At 44.7% G+C, this 23,274-nt stretch overlaps 2 protein-coding genes across 6 annotated transcripts; both read left to right on the top strand.

Moving 5' to 3' along the window:
- The first annotated feature begins 3,807 nt into the window (after positions 1 to 3,807).
- On the top strand, positions 3,808 to 15,729 carry armh3 (armadillo like helical domain containing 3). The gene is made up of 25 exons (XM_068750868.1): positions 3,808 to 3,909; positions 4,004 to 4,060; positions 4,188 to 4,334; positions 4,420 to 4,527; positions 4,603 to 4,695; positions 4,785 to 4,859; positions 4,975 to 5,061; positions 5,744 to 5,800; positions 5,916 to 5,959; positions 6,395 to 6,455; positions 6,541 to 6,587; positions 6,893 to 6,968; positions 7,646 to 7,739; positions 8,453 to 8,554; positions 8,628 to 8,686; positions 8,757 to 8,822; positions 8,977 to 9,046; positions 9,247 to 9,307; positions 9,396 to 9,484; positions 10,030 to 10,112; positions 10,374 to 10,500; positions 11,098 to 11,173; positions 12,103 to 12,181; positions 13,277 to 13,393; positions 14,336 to 15,729. The coding sequence occupies exons 1-25, from the start codon at positions 3,808 to 3,810 to the stop codon at positions 14,426 to 14,428; spliced, it is 2,070 nt and encodes a 689-aa protein (XP_068606969.1). The 3' UTR covers positions 14,429 to 15,729.
- A 2,609-nt stretch (positions 15,730 to 18,338) lies between these two features.
- Positions 18,339 to 22,731, top strand: LOC137907158 (A-type potassium channel modulatory protein KCNIP2-like). 5 transcript variants are annotated; one of them, XM_068751475.1, is made up of 9 exons: positions 18,339 to 18,411; positions 21,250 to 21,348; positions 21,453 to 21,577; positions 21,677 to 21,746; positions 21,834 to 21,904; positions 22,025 to 22,132; positions 22,218 to 22,322; positions 22,534 to 22,596; positions 22,684 to 22,731. In XM_068751475.1, the coding sequence occupies exons 1-9, from the start codon at positions 18,339 to 18,341 to the stop codon at positions 22,729 to 22,731; spliced, it is 762 nt and encodes a 253-aa protein (XP_068607576.1). The 5 variants fall into 5 exon arrangements, with proteins under 5 accessions (XP_068607576.1, XP_068607574.1, XP_068607573.1 ...); XM_068751473.1 differs by having other exon boundaries at positions 21,250 to 21,354; positions 21,417 to 21,577; XM_068751472.1 differs by having other exon boundaries at positions 21,250 to 21,381; positions 21,417 to 21,577.
- Positions 22,732 to 23,274: the final 543 nt, after the last annotated feature.

Here is a 23,274-nt window from a genome sequence, read left to right as displayed (position 1 = left end):
CGGTTATCAGCAGCAGGTGAAGCAGCGCGTTACCGAAAGTGAGATAACTGAGGCGCAGCACGGCTGCAGTTTAATGCTGAATGAAAGGACGCCCACTGTGTTAGAAGAAGAAGAAAACAGCACCACCTACAGGCAGAGGAGGGGCCTGGAGTCACCGTTTACCATGTTGTTTACCCAGCTGTAAAACCAGCATGGTGGCATTAAGTGAGGTGGAAAAGGTTGTATGCTTGAGGGTTTAGTGACTTTCGGGACGATGATGGAAATCTTCTGCAAAAACCAAACTCTAGTTGTCTTCATCTGAATCAGTGTTGTTTAAATTGCAACTAAAACATTGGTAGAAGCTCACAGAAATCCACATGTACAACCAAAATCATGTCATTTTTCAACATTTACAATCACAATAATATGCAAAGAATTTTCAGTAAAAATTCAATGTAATGTTTAGTAGCCTTCTCTCCTCTGGGAATAGCTTCCCTTTCAAAACATTATTTTATTTCAATATTTTCCATTTCCAATTTTCATTTCACCTCTTTTCAATCCAGGCAGTTTGGCTGGACACACATGGATGTTTAAGAATATTATTTATCACTTCCACCTCTTCTTGTCCGTTCGAAGTCAATAAAGAGTAAACGAAAATTATGGCAGTAAAATTATTTATCATGTATTTTAAGGGAAGTACTGTTATTGTACTATTTTAAGTACAATACTGCCACCCAAGGGTGGAACTGCTTGACTCCTGCCCTCAAAACATGCACCTCTTTGGCCTCCTTCAAAACGGCCCTAAAAATTCACCTTTCAGGGGGGCAGAAACGGAGATAGTCATCACGACCCTCTCCGGATCAACCCCCCCCCCCCCCCCACCCCCACCCCCTTTTTTCTCCACCTACGTTGTACATATTATGTGTCTTTTTAATTTATTGTTATTTTGCATATGTGGAGTAATTTATTTTTATTTTATTTGTGTGGTTAAATGTCAATGATTTATGTACTAAGGACTTTCAACGGAAACAAGACCGCAAGGGCTTTTTTGAAATGCTCCTCTTAGACAGGATGTTTGACTGTATTTGTACTGTAATACATTCTACTGTTTGACTGTTCTTTTACTCTAACATTCTATCTAATAAATATATTCATCTTCAAGTTGAATGACTCTTCAAATTTGTTTAAATTGTCTACAGGAGCATTTTGAATCAAACTTTCCTAAAAGATTCCCAATGTAAAAAACTTTTATTCCACCATTCCTGTTTGAATCAATCCTTTCTATTGCTAGCAATGGTCCCGTTGTTCCACAAGTTGGCGCCATGCAGCGTGAATTTGTGGATGAACATAATTTTCCAGTATTGCAGCATTTGTTTATGGAAGTCAGAAAACTCTACTGGTAGCTTGAATATTTTAGAATCACATTACAAAAATTCAAACCCTCCAACAGTTCTAAAGAAAAAGCTTTGATCCATTTCAACTGCAATTCTCCAGTAAGGGATTCAGATTCAGAAGTATAAAATAGAATGAAAAGATTGTAAAATGAATGAATTACAAAAACACTAAATATTTAGTGTTAGTCTAACAATGAGTTGACACCAAACTGCAATGCCTTTTGATCATGCTGAATGACAATATTCTATTAGACATATTCTACATATCCTACAGGCTCATGGCTGTACCTCTTCTTAACTGCATGTCTGAAACTTATATCAAATACGAATGATATGTTTAGCACGCCTAAAGTATATTTATTTTCCCACGAATGGGTAGATATTCTGCATTTTTTTTCAGGTGAGGGCAAGATTTAAAAAAAAAAGTTATCTATGCTTCTTGCTGACTGCATTAAACACAACAAACCCATGAGCACTTGTGTTAACATTATAGCTCTCTGATTATTAAATTCATTCTTAGATTGCGTTAACATTGGCCTTTGGCTGACAAAAGAAATAGCCTTCCAACCAAATTGGCTCCAGAATGGAGCCTGGATATAGAGTACCCAAATAGAAGACATTCTGCCTTCTATTTTGCTTGCAGCATTAATAAAACCTGAGACTGGAGAGATTTGTGATAGAAAAAAATAAAATAAAATTAAAACCCAACTCTTTCAATTTGCCTGAAAGACACATTTGAACTCATTTGCACAGATAAGATTTAACAAAAGGACTATCAAAGTTAGAGTAATTAACTATCTGGTGATAATAGCCGTGATGTTTGACTTTATTTGTACTGTAATACATGCTACTGTGTGACTGTACTTGTACTCTAACATTCTATCCAATAAATATATTCATCATCATCAGCCGCAAGTAAATCCTCTTTCTTTTTAAAAAAACTTTATTAACAAGTAAATGCTCTTTCACACACACAGAAAAACATAAACAGGAAATAAAGAACAACAATAATAAAACAAGAACCAATCAGATTCAGGCCCGCCTCTGGCCCCGCCCAGTCCTGAGTACTGCATAGGTTAATTTAGGTACGCCAACAAAACCCTAAATCTACCGCAACTCTGGAGGTCGCAAATGTTTTCAAATGAAACATATCAGAAACGACTAAAGCCTGTACCCAGTGCAAAAATAATATTCACTTGATATTTGATAAATTCATCTCAAATACTAATACTGTAGTTACTTCCTGAGAAAGTGAGGGCGCTAGGACCCAGGAGACCAGTCGCTGTCCACCGAGAGGAGTATGCTACTATGCTAATGCTTGCTAGTAGAGGCTTGTAATAAGGCTGCATGAAGATTTAACGAAAGCACTTATATTTTGATTGAGGTAAGAGCAGCCCAGACTCGCAGATTTGCATAATCTAATGAATGAAAATCGATAAATTGTCAGTAATCTCATAAAGCAATAGCTAGCGTTGTGTCATCGTTCCGGTTGCTGTCTGACAGGCATTAGCTAGCTTAGCTTTAGCCGTGAGGACCAAATGTCATGGATTTACGGCTTAATGTATCCATAGAGTGCCTCAGCCGGGCAATACAAGGCTGATGGTGCTAAATGTTGCTCTCTTGAGTTAAGCACGTGGTTAAAGTGCGTTAATGCTAGGCCGGTTAGCTTATGTCAGCTAATTAGCTAGCAGCCCATCCTAGGCTATCGCCAGGCTAGCTGTTGACACCGTGTAGCCACCGTCAGCTGGTGCTTGTGTTACATTTTACTGGCTGGGCTGAGCTTTTTATTCATGCGTTGAATGCATCGAGTCGTTCTAATAGCATTAAGCTAATATTTAATGTTTCCTTCGTTCATGTATGAACAGCGAGGAGCTGTTTCCCAGGGGGGAGGGGATTGATCCTGGATAATTATTGCCTGAGAACGCTGAGTTCTAGCTAACCTGACCAGTTCTGTGGTTTGCTTACAAGATGGGGCACCACACTTATCTCATCGCCTCCAGTTGTGTTCAGCTTTCAGTGAAGTCAGGTTGAATTTATCTTAAACAAATGTTTGAGTCACATTGTTGCAATGAAGGAATGGTGAACGGGGTCACCTCGGATGACCTTTCGTCGCTTCCACGCGCGCTGACATGCCGCTGTAGGTTTCAGCCGTCTTTGCTGCCTTTTAGGAAAATCAATTCATTTCGTTGATCATCTGTAACCCAGCTAAAGTTTGCTGGAGTCTATGCCAGCTGATATTTGGAGAGCGACAGCAACACGCTGGAAACCCCTAGGAAGGCCCTGTGGAGTGAAAAACCACCATTCTGACTCTCATTCACAACTAAGGGAAACTTAGAGTCCCCCTGTTCACCGCCGGTGCAGGTATTATGGTCTGTGGGAGGAAGCTGACCCATGCGGCTCCCCTTATCGTTCCGCTCTGTCCTCAGACGCCGCCATGTCTCAGGCTGAGAAGAAGGCAGGGCTGCTGAGGAGGACGTCGTCCTCCAAGAAGCCCTTGAAGGAGAAGGTCGTGCTGATGTATGATGATATTTTTGCTGTGAGTATCCCGGTCGGGGGGGGGGGGGGGGGGTCAGCGTTGGAAAGGAAAGAAATGGCACTCGTGTAACGACCTCCTTGTTTCTTTGATTTAGAAAGAAGATCCCGCCAAAAATAACCCTCGCTTCTGGGATGAGCTGTTTCTCATGAAGGTGAGAGAATCGAGACGAATCGAGACGGAGCACAATAATGCCAGCAAAGCATTTACCGTATAGTTTCGGACTCTATCTATTCTTTGTTTTGCACCTAAAAAAAACGCTTTCTTCTTTTTTTCTCCAGGTGAACCTCGAGTATCTGGAGTCCAAGTTGGAAAATGTCGATGGCGAGGAGGTTCAGCGGATCCAGGACAATATCAACTCTCTGTTCCACCACTGTGTTCAGGCCCTGGGGGAGGAACACCAGATAAAAGTGGTCAATGCTCTGCAGGTACCTGAAGCTCAACGCGTCATGCAGATATATCATTTAGGAACTCTCTTGTACAATGCTCCTCTTCCTCTTCCTCTTCCTCCAGACTCTGTGCGCGCTTTTCCGAGGGGTTCACCAGAAGAACAAGTCTGCCTCCGGCTTTGACATCATCAATATGCTCATGGGCTTTGACAAGGCTGAGCAAAGGATGAAGGTGTGTGTGTGTGTGTTTGAAAGGACTGATTTACAATCCTCCACGTCGCGTCTTGATATTTGCGCCTCCGATCAGGACCTGATGGAGAGACTGGACAGCCTTCTTTGTGGAGAGGCCTCAGAGAGTCTCAAGAGTCTTTGTCTCAAACTGCTGCTGTGTCTGGTGACGGTGAGGCAGAGCATTTCAAAAACGCAATCACAAATGTGCGCAGCGCTGATGAATAAGGTCACAAATATGTGTGAATAATGTGTTAATAGGTAACGGACAATATTAGCCAAAACACCATACTGGAATACGTCATGATCAACAGCATCTTTGAAGCTATTCTGCAGGTCGGTGATCAGTAAAGGACCGTAATTGTTGTGGTACCTGTTTAAATTTAAAGCCTTAGTTTTCACGAGTCGGTTATCTGTGTTTTCTTTTTTCTTCCCCCCCCCCCCTCTTCAGATTCTGTCTGACGTGTCCAGCAGAGGGCAGCATGGATATGATTCAGTGGTCCTGTTGGCTCTGCTGGTCAACTACAGGAAATATGAGGTGCAACAAACACAGCAATGAAACTAGACTCGATTGGTCGTTTGTAATTCCTTTTGAGTGGGGGGGGGGGGTGGAGCGCATAATTCCTGTTCTCTCCATCCGGAGTGGGAGCAGCCAAAGTCGGGTTTTCTGCAGCATGTGCCGGCGCTCGACACACAGAGGGTTGGACTTCCGTTTCTCTCAGACCTAAGCTGCAACAACGAGCATTCAGCGCTAATAAACAATAGAAACTTTACTATAAAAAAAATGGAGTAAAATTTATGAAGAGAAACAATATAATTCTTCATAGGCCGTAATGCAATTTGTTAGTAGTATAATTATAGCTGTGTGTATATATATATATATAATCTCTCCAAACATAAGAATTATATCTTACACATTTATGACACTGAAGCTAACATGCTCTGAAATGACTTTGTGTTCATTTCTCTGTTATTTTCCGGGAGGCTAAAAGGGACTGGGGGGGGGGGGGGGGGGTGTAAATTATTATGAGTGAGGTTTGTCCCCCCCCAAATAATAATAACTGTCTAAACTAAGAGGTCCTTAGCTCATCTCCTGGAATGTTGGTTGCTGTAGATTACCTTGGAAAGAGGAGTAGAGAAATGTCCTTTACGGGCCAATGAAATATCAATATCACGTATTTGTGTCAAATATCTAACAATTCATCGATCTTTTCTCTTAGTCTGTAAACCCGTATATTGTGAAGCTCTCTATTGTGGATGATGAGCCAACACTTGACGTAAGTGTCTATCCATCTGTCTGTCTGTCTGTCTGTCTGGTAGACTTTGTTTTCCACATAAGGCAGATGATCAAATGTTTAACTTAAATGCTCTTTGTGCTTGGTTGGTTTTTAGGGAATGGGAATGGTCGTCCACCGAGCTCTGACGGAATATAACAGGTGAGACCCAGAAATATCCTCGTGTGAGGAACGTGTGTCCAACGATGTGCACGTCGTGCCGAAGCAGCTGGCGCCGGAGGACTTTGATGTCTCCCGCTAAGGCTCTTTTATATTTGTAGTTATTTATATCTGACAGTTTCCTTTCACAGCGTTCTATTTATTTCTTTATTTCTGTGGATGAGGCACGATTTGTAAATGAAAGCGCTGTTTGCGAAAGGACTCGTCTGCATACACAGAGGCGTCAAAGTGATGGACGATGTCTCCGTGCAGTTCATTGTTTTCAGTGCTAAACTGAAGGCGCCTTAGATAATAGGTTTCAGGGAGCAGAAGGAGATGTTGGGCGAATGTACTTCACGTTCCGAGTGTTTGACTGAAACTGTCAGCAGTTTGTCATTGTTGCCACATCTTCATTATTCTCTGCTGTTCCCTTTTCAGGCAGTACAGAGACAAAGAAGAGGAGAACCAGGGTGGCTTCTTCTCTACCCTCACCAGTATGGTAGGATATTATTCAGAAGTCATATTGCAACAGATGTGAGACACCGGTTAGCTGCTGATAGCTGGAATCCTTCTTCTGTCCCCAGGTGGGCAACATGTTTATTGCAGATGCTGATGAGAAACTGTCTGTGCAGTAAGTGCCATGTGATTTCAGTCCGACTGAAGATCCATTCAGGCCGCAGTGTTTGTTTGTTGTACATCTTATCTGTGTCTTTATACTCATTTATCAGCATTAACATGCAACATAAGGAACTACAGAAACGTGTTTCTTTATTACACATAGTTAATGAAACTTGTGCTTGTTAATAAACCAGACTGTCCTCTTTTGTGTTGACCTTGACTGCGGTGCTGCTGAAAGCTTTTTTCTTGGATGTTATGTGATGATCATGTTTGGTAAATGAACAAACGGATCCTGGCCTGCTTGTCTCTCCTCTCGAGGACCAATGAGGCGATTCTGCTGGCGCTTTATGAGGCTGTTCATCTGAACCGCAACTTCATCACCGTTTTAGCTCAGGTAGGTCCCGTGACGTTTCCGGGGTTTTGTTCCTCCTTCCTATTTATTAGATTTGAATGGTTACGTGCCTCCAAAACTTCATGGTCACTGAAAAGAAAGCAGCCTGAGGTTTTTAAACCTGGATGCACTGACGATGGGATTTTTGCTAATCTATTTCTTTCCAGCCACATTTAGATGTGAGAATCTCATCCCCCATCGATTAGCTGCATTTTAGTTTAGCATTTTTATCCTTCCATAAATAACGTGAGCTGATATATCTGAAGAGGGGCCTTTCTATATTTGGGGAATAAAACTTTTTATTTGTGTATTTTAATAAAACAATTCACATATATTTCCTTTCTATGATGTACTCCAAACAAAATGGCATTACCAGGGACAACTTATTCTACGTCTTCCTGTCTTTCTTGAATTAAATGCACCAATGAAATGGATTTGAAAACAGTGATGAGCTGTTCTGGCTCTGATTAGTGAAGATGGCTAAAATCACTTAGACTGCAGACTGACTGACTGTTCCCAGGCCACTGCTAAATTATCACAATTTACCGGAACATTATTTCTGCGGCCAGGAGTACCGGTAATTATTCTTTTCCCGGTTTCCACTAAAAGGCAACCCGTTGTCGTTGCTCGGCGTTAATGACTGCGGTGTCTTTCTGTAAATGTGCGGTGACCTTCAACAGAGCCACCCTGAGATCAACCTGCCGGCCGCACCCGCCACCCCGAGTCCGACTCCACCTCCGGCACCACTTGGCACAACGCCACCCTCCCTTGACAGTGAGTTGTGCAATTTATTTTTACTTAATGGGATGCCGCTTGTCACGTCGTTAGTTCTGACGTGGTGACCACGACCCCTCCACCCCTTAAAGAATTGGGACACACTCAGAACGGAGGGTCGGGCCAAGGGGGAAACCGCTTTGGGCTTCCGGCTGCTGTCTGTGACGTCGGTTATGTAGAAACTGCAATGTGTTAAATATGGATTTATTGATCTTGCTACAGGATCTAAAGGTCAGAAATTGGAGCAGAAGGATAATTTGTTATCAAGAGTGTCTGCTTCTTTGCCTCGGTTCATCGAAACATTTTCCAGATCTTGCTGTAACTGCTAAGAGGTGCTTGTTTCTGTCTGTATAAAATATTAAACTCCAGCTCCAAAGACAGATGAATGTTCCCATAGACAGCGTGCAGCACGCGTTATCAATGGACTCTGCATGCAGACATGTCAGGATGACTTCCTGCATTTTGGTGGTGTGAAGCAGGAAGTGACTCGTGGGTGTGAAAGTTAGAGAAGACCGGCTCGTCTTTTATCGATAAAACAAGCTGTTTTAGCCAGCAGAGATTTTTAAATGGATGAAGATGCTTGTCTAGACACGACGGTAACGGGGCATCGCTTTTAGCTCCGCTCCATTTCCTTTTCCAGCGTAGTCTGAGTGTTTTTGTCTGTCTGGTGTTTTAGATTGAAACTGCGCTGCATTTGTTTCTGTGTTGTGCAGTGATGAACAACCCAGAGCTGCCTCTGGATCCCAACCTGCAGACGAGCAACCTTCTCATCACCTTCCTGAAGTACGCCTCCATTGTAATGCAGGATACGAAAGGTGAACGGGGACGTGTTTCAACCACTCTTTTGTTTGTTTCTACCGGCTAAGAGGCTCATTTTTGTTTTTCCAGAAGAGCATCGCCTCAACAGTGCCAGACTGTGCCTGATCATCCTCACCTGCATCGCCGAGGTGCGTCGCGGCGGGCGCTGCCGTCCACAGGTCCTTCTCGGTGCTGACATTTTCTCCCCGTGTGTGATAGGACCCGTACGCCGATGCCTTTCTTCACGACGACAACATGAATTTCAGAGTTAATCTCCACAGAATGGTACGTTTCTGTGAGTTAAAACAAGCACGGCCTCGTAGGCACAAATGAAATGTTTGTAATTGTGTCGATCTTGGACTTTATTTTAATCCATCTGTCCTCTATGAAATAATCCAAATATAGCTCACAAGGACTTTTTTTTTTTTTTTTTTTAAAGCCTATGAGACACAGGAAAAAAGCGATGGAGAAGAACATCCCTTCAAGGCCGCTGGTGTGTGCTGTTCTAGGTAGGAGGCATATTTCTAACTGTTTGGACGTCGCTCCAATCATTGGTGGGAGCATGTTTTTTTTAAATTGGTTTGTTTCTCGCTTTTAACTTGAACTGTCTGACATTCTTTTTGCATTATTGTGACCGCTATTTAACAATAAAGGTTATTTCAATCCATCCGTCCTTCTAACAGTTTCCTTTCCGCGTCCCTTCGTCTAGATCTAATGGTGGAGTTTGTTGTCACTCATATGATGAAGGATTTCCCTATGGATTTATACTTGTGAGAATACACACAAATGTTTTTCTTCCTGCTCTCGTCCACCAACCAGCTCTGTTGCCACGGTGATAGTTGTTCCTTTCCTGTGCAGGCGCTGTGTGCAGATCATCCACAAACTCCTGTGCTATCAGAAGAAGTGCAGAGTTCGATTGCACTACACCTGGAGAGAGCTGTGGTCGGGTGAGGAAACTCTAAAAGGGGCTCTTTGGCTACGCGCGTAAAAATATTTAGCGGAAAGGTTTTGCTGAAATGAACATGGGAGTTGTTGCGAGCTTCTTCCATTAAAATAAAATGTAAAAAAAAGAAATCTGGATGACAGACAATTTAAATGTGAACAGGAACGTGTTAGCATTTTGCCCTGAAGCGGGCTTGTCTTGGAAACGAGTTGCGTAATGGAGACTGGATAACGAGTCTCTGAAGAAAGAACGAGCCGCACTTGTGGCCTTGTTTTTCCGCTTTTGTGTCACCGGAATACAAATTCGTCTAGTCAGCGGAAATCCCTGAACGACACAAATGCGCTCCTTCTGACACTCGGTCCAAATAAGACCGAAGAGAAGAAATGACTAAAATTCAACCAATGGCGTCTCTGAAATGCTGCTTTGCCAGTTTGTGTCAAAGGATTTATTCGCATTGTCCAGCCTCATAAAGGAGAGCCGAGCGCTCCCACATGCTTCCTGCCGATCCCATACTTTCTCATTAGCCTTTGCATGTCTTCCTCTGAACAGCTCTCATCAACCTGCTGAAGTTCCTGCTGTCAAACGAGACCACACTTCTCGCCAAGCATAACATCTTTCATCTGGTCTTACTGGTGAGGAACAATCGCACAATCACAAAACACGCAGACGCGGATAACTGCCGGATAACAATGGATTCCAACTGTGTCTGACTCGAATCACACAATAAAGAAATAACCGAAGTAGAAGCTGCAGTTTAACGTTTTTGATTTCCCTTCAGAAGATCTATTGTGGGCTTGTTTTGACTCTCATCTTATTCCTCCTGGGTTCGTTTTGTGCGACACCAAATGTGCACGTCGGGTTATGTGCTCCTCTCTTTTTTTTTTAAAATCCAGGTTGTAAACCTGTTCAACATGTTCATAACCTACGGCGACACGTTCCTGCCCACGTCCAACAGCTACGACGAGCTGTACTACGAGATCGTACGGATGCACCAGGTCTTCGACAACCTCTACTGTATGGGTAAGTCGCCGCCGCCGCCGTGCTCCTGACCAACGAGTCATTCCAATTCTCATTTAAGGCGTTCAAAATCTTGATTCGGGCGTGGTTTTCTGTAGTTTATAAATGAAATGGCATTTCTGTCTCTAATACCACCAGAATAAAGGAGCGATAATATTAACGGTTATACGCACCAACCTTCACAGCTTTTCTCTATAACAGATTTTATCCAATCAGAGTCGACCCTCCCGCTAACCTTAAATATTACTGGAACATTTTATTCTTCTTGGTCATTTATATGCAACACCTGCGTTCAGATTCTTTCGCCATGAAGCCATTCATCTGTCCCAGAACGTCAGTCGCCCGCACCTGATCCCAAACTCTTTTCTCCTGTTCCCATCCTCAAAGCTGAATCGTGGTAAACGTTTCATGCAAAAACATCTCTGTGTGACTTTTGCCGTCAGACAGCTGCTCTCAAGGTTCTTACACGGTTAAAAACAGTAGAATAACTAACAGATCCATGTGTTTGAGTGCCTCTAATCCCGCATTCAGACGGATTACGCCCCCCGGATTATTACCTGCGTTAACCCCAACCTTTATTTGTCATGTGTTGTCCTCCAGTTCTGAGAGTATCAACCAACACGGGCCAGTGGAAGGAGGCAGCCAGCAAAGTCACACATGCCCTGATCAATGTTCGGTAAAGACGCACACATACATGCACACACACACACACACACACACTCACACACACACACACAAGGAGAAAACGGTCGTATTGGACTGAAGGGGAAAGCAAATCCAAATGGGAGAGAAACAAAACCAAATTAAAGAGATGAAATCATTGGACTGTAATGGAGCTTCCCTCCTTCCAGTCCACTTTTACCCCCCCCCCCCCCCACCTTCAATCATTTGTAAGCACAAGTCATCACTCGAGGCCTGCTCCAGTGCACAAACGCACTGCCCTTTAGTCAGTCCTCCGCTCTGCTGGGGAAGTTGCTCTTCTGAGGTCACCCTGGCATGGAGGCCCCAGTGAGCGCAGGCCAGTCCCCAGGGATTCACCCACTCCATTGGGCGAGCGATGCAGAGTGGGAGGAAGGATATTGAAACAGTAATGCAGAAAATAAGTGATGGATGGATGGATTGGATGAAGGCAGAGGGGTTTGAAGAGCCCACAGAGACCTTCCCACTTCCTGAAGATGGATTTACCCGCCATAATATATGTGATTTATAAACGGAGCCCTCCTATCTCGCGGCTTTGCTGATTGTATCATTGAGCAATAAAGCAGTTTATTTAATCCAAATATAGTCTAATCCAGGAACAGCATGGCCTCTGGATCAGCGTGTTGGATTCCCTGCTGGGCTCAGACGATGTAGGAAACGCTGCGGTAGAAATGAGTTGGGTGTCATGACGTCGACTCTAAACGCAAAAACGAGAGAGAATTTGCTTTGCGCGATTTAAGATTTGCGCTTAAACACACGTGCACGGACGCGGGGTGTGGTCGATTTCAGAAAAGGACAGATTTTTCTGATCTTTTTCCTCCAATAAAGGAGGATGGCTTTGAACAGCAAACGACATCTCGGGGAGTGTTCCGCTTCACCTGAAGCGTTTGTGCTTTCGTCTTTCAGGGCCATCATCAACCATTTCAACCCCAAGATTGAGTCGTACGCTGCCGTGAACCACATCTCCCAGCTGTCGGAAGAACAGGTAAACCCGCCGTGCTGTTCTTCCTCCTTCGGCCCAGTTGGGCTGAAATCATCACTCGCCACCCAAAGAGGAAGCCTTGGGTTAATATTTAGGGGAATCCGCTCAGTGGCTGCGTTTACATGGACACATTTAATCGGATTAAAAGCCTGATCGGAATAAAAATGCTTCATGTACACACACAAATTGGATTAGTCTGACCCGCTCAAGCTCAATCCGATCGAGAGGGGTGGTTTATACCGATTGATGATTTGATCAGGGCGCATAAAAACACTTATTCCGATGTTTCGGTACAAGCCGTCCTTACTGCGCATGTCTGTGACGGTATATTTGGTAAAATTGCGCATGTCAAAATAATTTATTGCGATCGAAAGTGTGATGCGTGAACACGCAGGTCCTAATCGGATCAATATGTTTAGGGTCCATGAACACATCATTTTAATCCAAGCTATGATCGGATGAAATACATTTTGTCCATATAAACGCAGCCAGGGTTTTCAAATCCGGAGAAGCAGACTAGTTTATTTTAAGGGAATGTCTATTCATTCATATCTAGTTCCAGCCGTGAAGCAGTGATGGAACGCTTGGGCGTTGCCCGTGCGATTAGACGACCGTCAGAACCTCACGGCGCACCGTGAACCCGTTACAGCTGATTCTCAGCAACGCCGCCCAGATGACCACACCAGATTATCCACACCAGATTATCCACACCAGATTCCCATAAACACAAACGCAGTGTGAGAAATTAGTCACAAAAGCAACCGAACGATGTCCGAATGTCTCTTTCATCATCATCATCATCATCATCATCAGTGGCGCGAGGCCGACCTTCATCAGTACAAGCGTGGCGAACCTCATTTAAGAGTTCATGTATGTTCAGTGAGGATAGGGAAGCAGCCAGAAGCGTCGCTTGGTCGTTAGACTTCCAGATTACAGACGCACTTTAATACTGCCTTAAATCTTTACGGGATGAAAAGCATGACCAGATTAAACCCCGTTTATTCATGAACCCTCATGAATAACACCACTGTAATGAAGCATGAAGCCCACAGCTGGGTCCTTTAGACGCATTCACCCCCTGGATCCTCCTCCTGGTAGGTGCTGGAGGTGGTGCGGTCCAACTACGACACGCTGACGCTCAAGCTGCAGGACGGCCTGGACCAGTTTGAGAGGTACTCGGAGCAGCCCAAAGAAGCGGCCTTCTTCAAGGAGCTGGTAAGAAACGCACCGCGGGTGGGTTTAGCAGAACCAGGCGCCCCCCCCTGGTTCTGAGTCAATATTTTTCATCTTTTCTTTTTTTATTGGCTATAAAACAAATGTCTTCCCGCTTTTGTCAGAAGGGTGTCTCCCCCCCCCCTACATTTCCCATGGTGCAGCTCAGTGTGGTCTAGTTCCTGTCATTGCCTGCTTGAACTTCTACTCTAAACCTCGGCCGCGACCTCCAAATGTTTTCTTTTCCTACAAACATCACTGCTGGCAGCAAACATTCCTCTCCCTGTCTGTGTCCCTGTCTGTGTCCCTGTCTGTGTCCCTGTCTGTGTCCCTGTCTGTGTCCCTGTCTGTCTCCCTGTCTGTCTCCCTGTCTGTCTCCCTGTCTGTCTCCCTCTCTGTCTCCCTGTCTGTCTGTCTCCCTGTCTGTCTCCCTGTCTGTCTCCCTGTCTGTCTCCCTTTCTGTCTCCCTCTCTGTCTCCCTCTCTGTCTCCCTGTCTGTCTCCCTGTCTGTGTCCCTGCCTGTCTTCCTGCCTGTCTTCCTGCCTGTCAACCTGCCTGTCTCCCTGCCTGTCTCCCTGTCTGTGTCCCTGTCTGTCTCCCTGCCTGTGTCCCTGCCCGTCTCCCTGCCTGTCTCCCTGTTGGTCTCCCTGTCTGTGTCCCTCTCTGTCTCCCTGTCTGTCTCCCTCTCTGTCTCCCTGCCTGTCTCCCTGCCTGTCTCCCTGTCTGTCTCCCTGCCTGTGTCCCTGTCTGTCTCCCTGTCTGTCTCCCTCTCTGTCTCCCTGCCTGTCTCCCTGTCTGTCTCCCTGTCTGTCTCCCTGCCTGTCTCCCTGCCTGTCTCCCTGCCTGTGTCCCTGTCTGTCTCCCTGCCTGTGTCCCTGTCTGTCTCCCTGTCTGTCTCCCTGTCTGTCTCCCTGCCTGTCTCCCTGCCTGTCTCCCTGTCTTCAGGTGCGCTCCATCAGTCTGAACGTGAGGAAGAACGTATCTCTGAACACGCTGAGTCAGGACGTCCTGCTCAAAGAGTTCTCCACCATCTCCTGAGCTGCCCCCCCCCCACCCCCCCAGCCTCCTCCCTTCATCAGAACCGGGAAATCCACAATCGCTGCTTCCACGACTCGTCTTGATCCCTCGTTTGCTGTCCCTTCTGTGGAAATGAAGGATTGAAACCTGTCAAAGATGGACGCACCTTCAGAGAAGGCCTGAAAGACGCGCACCGTCCGTGGCCGTTTGTGCGTGCGATAACTTTAATACGACGCTTGTGTTGGACTGAATCTTTGTCTGCAATCTGCAGTATTGGCCCGACTGTTAAATGACGCAGGAGAAGAATGTGTTCTGATGTTTTTTAACGCCGATGTCCGCCTCCCGATCACATGATCTTCATGTCGTCCCTAACCAAGTAGTTAATGGTGGGTGAGAAACTTTGAGTTCTAATCGAAGGTTGTCTTTGACTCGAGGATTAGCCTGTTTCTTTGCAGCGTTTAGTCAAAATAAATGTTGATTAGTCGAGTTCAGAAAGTTTCGGTAAAGGCTGGAACATTTTAGGCAGTAGGTATTTTTGTGAACGCTCTGAAGTGATTAAAAAAAAAAATATTTGAAATGTTCACAGCCTTTTCTTTTTGAACAATAACATGTCCAGCATCATTCCCGAATCAGTTTTCCCTTAAAAATCAGTATGTTAAAGTGTTAAAATGGCTCATTCTGAACATTTCAAATGTTGATTTCTTAAATATGCAAATTAATTCAGTCATGATTCATCTCTTGTCTCCTGCGATGATGTTTATGTTTATTTTTAAATCAAGGTCGGCTTCCTTTCTTCCACTGTCTCTTATTAGGGCGGAGACGTTTACAAACTCATTTGTAAACGATGGATTACACAAAGTCTGCCCGTTCGGTTTCCATGAAACTCGGAAGGGTGGGGAATGTGACGCAGGAGAACCCACTGAGCTTTTAACCGGTTCCGGACAGGGAAAGAAATCCGGGATTTTGAACCAATTTCCATCCGTTGTATGCAAACGACTGGAAGGATTTTGGGTGACACCTGTCAGAAAGGTCGGACGCGGCCCACTGGAGAATCCACTGAATTCTTAAGTGGATCTGGACAAAGGAAGTGTGTTGCTCCTCTTTTGAATTTGTTAAATTTACCGTAGGTTGACCCTTTGCATCGGTCGCACAGGATGGATTACCGAGTGAAGGCTGGGCGGTGAGCCATGGGGAGAGCTCAAACTTCTCTGTCTGGATGAAGTGTACCGTTATTCAAGGTACCGGTGCATTTCGTTTAAGAGCACCCTTGTGTCAGAGAACGAGGGAGAAAGTCTGCATAATAAAACTTGAGTTACATTTCTGTCTGAGTCGTCGCAAAAAATTCTTAATCTGAGACGTTGGCAGTTCAACAATGAAGTGAAGAAACGCCCCCCCCCCCCCATCATCCCACGCGATTTCACAAAATCAACATCAAGCCTCATCCTTTATTTAGATTGAGAGCTCTGCGCTATAATTAGTAATAATTTTAAAGGGGACATTATGAAAAACGCACTTTTCCCATGATTCAACGCTACTATTATCATCATTACACTGTCAACTTAGAAAAAGCATCCGTATGTAGTCGCTGAAAGAGAGGTAATCCCATCGTGTTATATAAACCCGAATCTTATTTAGAGTCACAGTAAAGCCAACAGTCTGGAACCTGGAGCTTTGTAGATGATCAATATTCTGCAGGCGCATCGTGACTAAATATTTATGCCAATAAATACATGATCTATCTGAAAAGCGAATAAACATCAGGCTAGAGCTGCTGAAATAGAGGAACCATGCTGCTTCCCTGCTAATCGTGACGTTAATTAGACGAAATATCTATATCTGACCTCTACCTTTCTCCTTGTTTCTCTCTCTCTCTCTCTCTCCGCCCCCCCATCTATCCCCATCTGTCTATTCTGTCATTTTATTTAAAGCTGATTTATCATGCCCTGCAATAATAACAATAATAATCTGTTAATAGTCATGAATAAAATCCCCCCCCCCCCCTTTGTATTTCTCTAACGCTGACAGATGTAACTAGAACTGCGGCTTGTGAGTGAACTGATAAGCCTTTAATGGACGGATCCATTCCCGGAGATGATAATGGGCCTCTTGGGAATAACACATTACACTGTGGCATGTTGACTTTAATATGTGTGAAAGCTGGAGACTTTCAAGGTGGTCAATCTCCATCCCATAATTTAGTTGGTTCTATATTAATTGTGCAGTATATCAACATGAAGTGTGTGTGTGTGTGTGCGTGCGTGTGTGTGTGTTGATGGCAGCTGAGAACCAAGCCTGCACGTGTTGCTGTGACAACGCTGCTGTGCGTTTATACCGTTTCATTTAAGCATATCAGCTTTCTCATCCAATATTCATTTGAGGGGGAGCTTGCCAGCTTTGACTGCCCTGAACCGACCCCCCCCCCACCCCTGGATACCTGCTTCTTTGATATACCGGAACACATCTGCATCGTCTCTCTGCTCCTTAACTTCAGGGATCAATCGGAGCCCATTACTACTTATCTATCAGCTCCTTTTTCCAGCCTGCAGCAATGTTGTCTCCTCTAAGCTCCCCTGGGAGATAAACACCATCAATACTGTGATATATACTTCAACCATCCCAGTTCCTTCTGTCTCCTCCTCATTCTCCTTTCAGTTCTTATAGTTAAAGGTGCTTGAAAAGTTTCTGATAGGAAACAAAGATGTGGAAATATTCAAGTTTATCCCATAAATCGATCTGTTGTCTTCTCGTTCTCCACGCGGATCACGTTGTGTATTTATGGGTTTAATATAGAATTTTTTTTTTAATAGTCTTGACCTTCGTGCGAGCTTTTGCTGAAATATGAGAGAGAGAGATCCGTTAACTCTAGTCGAGCAGCTCAAGGATGTGAAGCTGAAGCTATTGATCTCACTTCTCCTGAGTCCTGAGCCAAGGTGAGACCATATCAATAATACACTCCCACATCCCTCTGTCTGTCTCACTGCCCCTACTTCATCACTGGGATTACACAGATTATACTGTGATTTATATTTATTAGTGACCTATGAACAGGATTTATCCACAAAAATACGACGTGATTTTGCAGCACTTTGAGAGAAAGATACAGGAATTTATTGAGTGGGAACAAAAATGGGAAAATGAATGGAAAGAATTAAATCTGCAGATCGTGCTGGCACAGATATCGTGCAGGACAATATCGACGAGGGATCCTCCACCGATTAGATCACCATTTATATTCATCCTGAAAGTGTTAAAATATTTATATATTAATATTAATCAGTATTGTTATCAGACGCACTGGATGTTTAGTTCTGGATTAGAGGTGGGTCGTAGAACGGGTGTCCTCATGGAAGGCTGTGCCCATCCTCAAGAAACAGATACTGGTTTATAAAACTATATAAAACTACACAATTGTATTTTTTTTTTTTTGCAACCACAATAACAAAATATTGGCTGAAGCTCTCAGTTGAATGTAATGGAATAAAAAGTGCAGAAGGATCAATAAGAATGATCAGACATCAGGTCAGGCTCAAGTACCTCTAAGTTATCCAAAGAGTATTTGATTCCTTTGCTTTACTTCACTTTCCATTCTTTCTGCCTCACCCTGCTCGCCTCCAGCCGACAGTTTAATATGAAAAAAAGAAAACCCACGCACACGCACTCCTTTCAAAGTGAAGCGCGCAGGGAACGTGTGTGTGCGCTGACGCGGGTCGGGAGGACGGGGACGCGCAGGACGCAGGGAGGAGAGATTCTGAACGGACCTCGACGCCCCTCACACGCAACCAGCCCGCATCCCGCATCCAGCATCCCGCATCCCGCATCCCGCATCCCGCATCCCGCACAGTCAGAAGAGAGATGGGAGCAGGAATGAAGTTGCAGAAGTCCTAGGCGAGCTTCGGATCCGGCGGTGGGTTTGATCAGAACCGAAGCGAACATGAAATCCAGGAGCCAGGACCAGAGCTTGTCTGACTCCAGAGAGCTGGACCGATCTTACGACCCACTCACAGGTACCCGCCTCTGTCGTCATACAGGTGATAGGAGCTCTACACCTGCCGGGGTCACTGGGGGCTGCTGAAGTGGCGCACACTTGTTGTTTTGTGCGCATTTTTGGAGTTTGATTGTCAAACTCCCTTTAAATGAACATTTAATTTCCTGCAATCCTGTTTCGTCATCTGTCACCATGCAGGGCTGAAAGTCGGTGTGTGTGAAGCCGGGCTGTCCACACTGACACTGATGATACATCATTTTATCCTGAAGATCAATTTGCCATCAGTGTTTTTTTTGTCTGCTAATATTGGCTGTATCATCCCCATGAGCTTAAAGCTTCCTGCTATAGCACTTTGCTCCTTCTGCATATTGATCAATTATAATATTAATACTGACAGGCTATTATAAGACTTCACTTTGGTTTCTGCACTGTTGCTACATAAAAAAAAATTAAAAAAATAAGGAATTCTAACTGGAAATATTTACCAGAATGATTAGTTATCTTTAAACAACAAATCAGCATTATTCATCACTTTTGTTTTTTGATGCCCCGCTTACAAACCAGATGCGCTGTGGGGACTCTGGTGGGCTGAACCTGGACATTGCGGAGATGAACACTGAGGGGGCCTGAAAGGGAGAGGGAAGCAGAAGCAGAAAACAAAAAGAGTCTCCTCAGCTTCTGTTCATGGTCTAATCAGATCAGGTTTGCTCCTGACCGTCCTGGAATAGTCGTTCTCTCTTAGACGAGTCTCGTTACATCCACCAACATAACTCAAAAGGTTACAGATGGATCTTGATGAACTTTCAGGAAATGTTGGGAATGCTCCTAGGAACAGATGACAGGTTTAGCCCCCCCCCCCTACATTATTCCATAAATCATCACCAAAATCCAAAATGTAATCATTTATTCCTGGGAACATTCCCAACATTTCGACACAGAGGCTTCAGGGTGCGTTCAAAGCACACAATCAAATCTCTTTTTAAGAAAGAGGGAAGCACAGAGGAGCTCGTGTTGCTCGGCAGCTTCAGGCACAGTCCTGCCTGACTGCGGTCTTTATGTTGGACTCGGCCAAAAGAAATGTTAAATGCACCGATGAAGGGAAAATCTGTTCCAAATTGATTTATCGATCATATTTGCGAACCGTTCAAATGGTCTTTATGCACAGCGCAGCTGCTCTCTGCTCTAAAACCTTGCTGCTGCTCCTGACTGTGTTCATACATTATAGATACCGGCTATTTTTTGAGTCATCACTTTTTTACACGCTGACATTTGAATATCATGTGCAGGAAATATGCAGCTGCAGTGAGCTCAGAAAAAGCCGGCATCAAATCCTGCAATATCGGCAAGAAACAAGATTTATTTAATAAAAAAAATCTCAACATGCAAAAAATCTCATTCAGCAGGGTTGCAGGATTTTATATGTTGTATGCCAAAAATTTTTTTTTTTTTATCTAAATTGAGGTGCTGCAAAGTGTATTTTCTCTTCACTGGGTTGAGGCAGGCTAATTAAATAGTTTGAGTGCCACTTCCAGTCTTTGTGCCAAGCGATAGGCTAATCCATTAATGGTTGGATTTCCTTTCATTTGGGGGGGGGGGGGTTAGGCTGCTGAGTCAGACGTTCCGAACACCCAATGACTGTGCACGAGTTCCATCAACCCGCTGCACTTAGAAACTATTTCAGTAACTTCAAATGGTTTGTGATCAAAGTCTGCCGTCTGCATCATCTAAAAATATCGAGAAGAGAAAGAGAGCGGAAGAGAAGTTGTTCAAAACGGTTTCCAGAATTTACAGTATTCCTTTTTCTGCATCAAAAGCCATGCCTTCCTGGTGTGTCTGCGTGTGTGTGTGTGTGTGTGTGTGTGTGTGTGTGTGAAGCCTTGTTTGTTTTTCCATAGTTGTCCAGCTGCTGCGTGTGACAGTTTGACACGCTGCACATGAAGATGGTTCCTGGTTCTAACCAATGAAACCAGATTTATTATTATTCCTGTTAGTTTTACAGAAACTGCTGGAGCGCAGCAAATTTAGATTTATTATTCTAATCTGTGTGCGGCAGTATTAAAATGTTTTTTTTTTTTAATAAATCCTTATGATAAGTAAGCCCGCAACCAAATGAATGCAGTGAATGCATCTGTGTCTCCATAGCAACGACATGCATCTGTATTCAATGACCTCTGTGCCTGTAGGCTTCTAGGACTTTTAATAGAGTGCAACACTGCCCCCTAGTTGCATCAAACTCACCCAGAGGTGAGTTTGGGTTTGGTCTCCGTGTCGGGTTTAGGTTCAGAAAGCGTCTTCTCCAAAAGAAGACGCTTTCTGAACCCGAAAGCAGGAGAGCCCCTCAGACAGGAACAGAAACAGAGTTTAGGAGCATCAGAAGGACGAGGAAAGACAGGAAAGCAAAGTGAAGGAGAGGAGAGGGAGAAACATCTGCAGGAGAAACATCGTCAGATGTTTGAAAAGCTGCTCCAGACCCAGAGCTGATCATCCAAAGGAAAGACAAAGACAAGACAGACAAAAGAGAAAACGAGACAACTGAGGCAGAGGAAGATGGTCGGACATCTTTGACGGTTCATTTATCGGCACATCATCAACAGATGCTTCCGAGTTAGAGAGAAGAAGCTGGCAGCATTGATATTTTTTAGAGCCTATCGATTCTGAAAAGCAGCAAGTAATCAATCTCTAGCTGCTTGCAGAACTGACATCAACCTCTAGGACCTGATTCATATGGACTCGGTACTTGAGTTCTGGTTCTGATGGTCTGACGTTCTCTATCCCGTTGAGACACAGGTGTGATGCGATTTCCGTGCCTGGGTCGCCCGCTCTGCCTCTAATCTCTGCTGTGATTGGTTGCTTTCAGGTAATCCACCATCCAAACCCATCAAAAAGACCATCAAACAGCGGCTCCTCAAACTGCTCCCCTGCTATCCCTCTGCGTCCAGCGCGTCGTCCAATCAAAGTAAGTGTCAGGGCCCACGAGTCATGATCCTGTGTGTGTGTGTGTGTGTGTGTGTGTGTGTCTGGGAGCGACTGCTTCACGTCTCTCTCCGTCCCGCCGTGCAGGAAACACATCTGAGGATGCCGAGCCGTCGACGGTGAGCTACAGGCCGGAGGGACTCGACCGTCTCGTCCAGCGGACCGACTTCAGCAAGAAAGAGCTGCAGGTCCTCTACCGGGGATTCAAGAACGTCAGTCGAAGATTCCTCTTTTCATTTTCCTCTGCATGCGTGAGAACGTGCACATGCTTGCCTTTCAGCGCATGTGTTTGTTTGCTTCTCCATCCACAGGAGTGTCCCAGTGGCGTCGTGAATGAGGAGACTTTCAAAAGCATCTACGGCCAGTTCTTCCCTCAGGGAGGTCTGTCATATTTTATTCAAACGTAAAAAGTTCAGAGGCATAAATTCACCAAGTCAGCTTCTATTCCCTCAATCTTCCTTTGTCCAGATTCAAGCATGTACGCACATTTCCTGTTTGACGCGTTTGACACCAACAACATTGGGTCGGTCAGCTTCGAGGTGAACTTTGGATCTCTCTCTCCTGTCCTGACAGAATATGCCTTCAGGCTTGCTTTCTGGTCACATCCATGTTGATCTCCCCCGTAGCTGGATTGTCTTTGTCTTTTTTTTTCCCTGCAGGACTTTGTTGTAAGTCTGTCCGTCATCTTGAGAGGCTCCATCGCTGATAAACTCAACTGGGCCTTTAATCTGTACGATCTCAACAAAGACGGCTGCATCACCAGAGAGGTGCCCGAGAGGTTCTCCGTCGGTCGCATGTCGTGCTGCATCGGCATCTTGATTTGTTCCGCTTCTTTCCCTCGCGTCTGTCCAGGAGATGACAGACATCATGCACTCGATCTACGACATGATGGGGAGGTGCACGTACCCCGACATGACGGACACTGCTCCCAAGGAGCACGTGGACAGCTTCTTCCAGGTCACAAATCCATTTCACCTCCAAAATGAGTGTTCTTTTTCAGATTGCTCCAAGGTTGTGATTATGTTAAGGATGCAAGCGTACAAATAGAAGACAGGAACCCGAGACGCATGCAGGCTAACCGCTTTAGTGAGCTTCCCCAAGGACGCACATGCACATAGGGATTGTGGGAACGTCTCAAACGTCTGTCCCCGTGTGCTGTGTCTTCCAGAAAATGGACCGGAACAATGATGGAGTGGTCACCGTCGACGAGTTCTTGGAGACATGTCAAAAGGTGCTTAAGGGACGTTTAATGACGAGCTCCCTCTCCATTTGCAGCTTTTCTTTAATTTTGCTTCTCCTCTTTGATCCCCCCCCCCAGGACGAAAACATCATGCAGTCCATGCGCATGTTTGACAGTGTGATCTAAGGCTTCCAAGAGAAACACGCACAAGATTCTCCCTCTGGGCTGGAGATCATCCCCCACCCAAAGTGGACGGGGATTTAGGTCCTGAAGTACGTAGCGCAGGGTGTAAAAAACCCACGACTCCTGTGACATTCAGTGTCGATGCTGTGCAGGAAGAGATTCAATAACAGCGAGCATTTATGGACAGGCGACTGTACTAATGAACACTGTCAGATTTATTGCATAATAATGCTCCAAATGTAGAGAATCACATACTCAAAGACAATAACGTCCATCTTTGCCGTCCTCCATTCCGTTACTGCGATATAAAATGTGCCTGCATGTAATATCCGTGTAGACTGGCCACTGAAAACCAACATGGCGCTTTTTGTTTTCTATGTAGAGATGGTGATAAAACCTCACTGTTGCTATGCACAAGCGCGTGTGATGGTTTCATTATGACCAGAGCATCACGTTGACTTCCTCTTTTTTTTTGGGGGGGGGGGTTTAAATGAGAGAACTTTAACCACATATCATAGATGGGAACAGATCTAGAGGAAGAGAACC

The sequence above is a fragment of the Brachionichthys hirsutus genome, chromosome 17, assembly GCF_040956055.1.
Source record: "Brachionichthys hirsutus isolate HB-005 chromosome 17, CSIRO-AGI_Bhir_v1, whole genome shotgun sequence".
In the NCBI taxonomy this organism is placed as follows: domain Eukaryota; kingdom Metazoa; phylum Chordata; class Actinopteri; order Lophiiformes; family Brachionichthyidae; genus Brachionichthys; species Brachionichthys hirsutus.
Note: the sequence above shows the minus strand (reverse complement) of the source record. Positions and strands in the feature narration are given on the sequence as shown.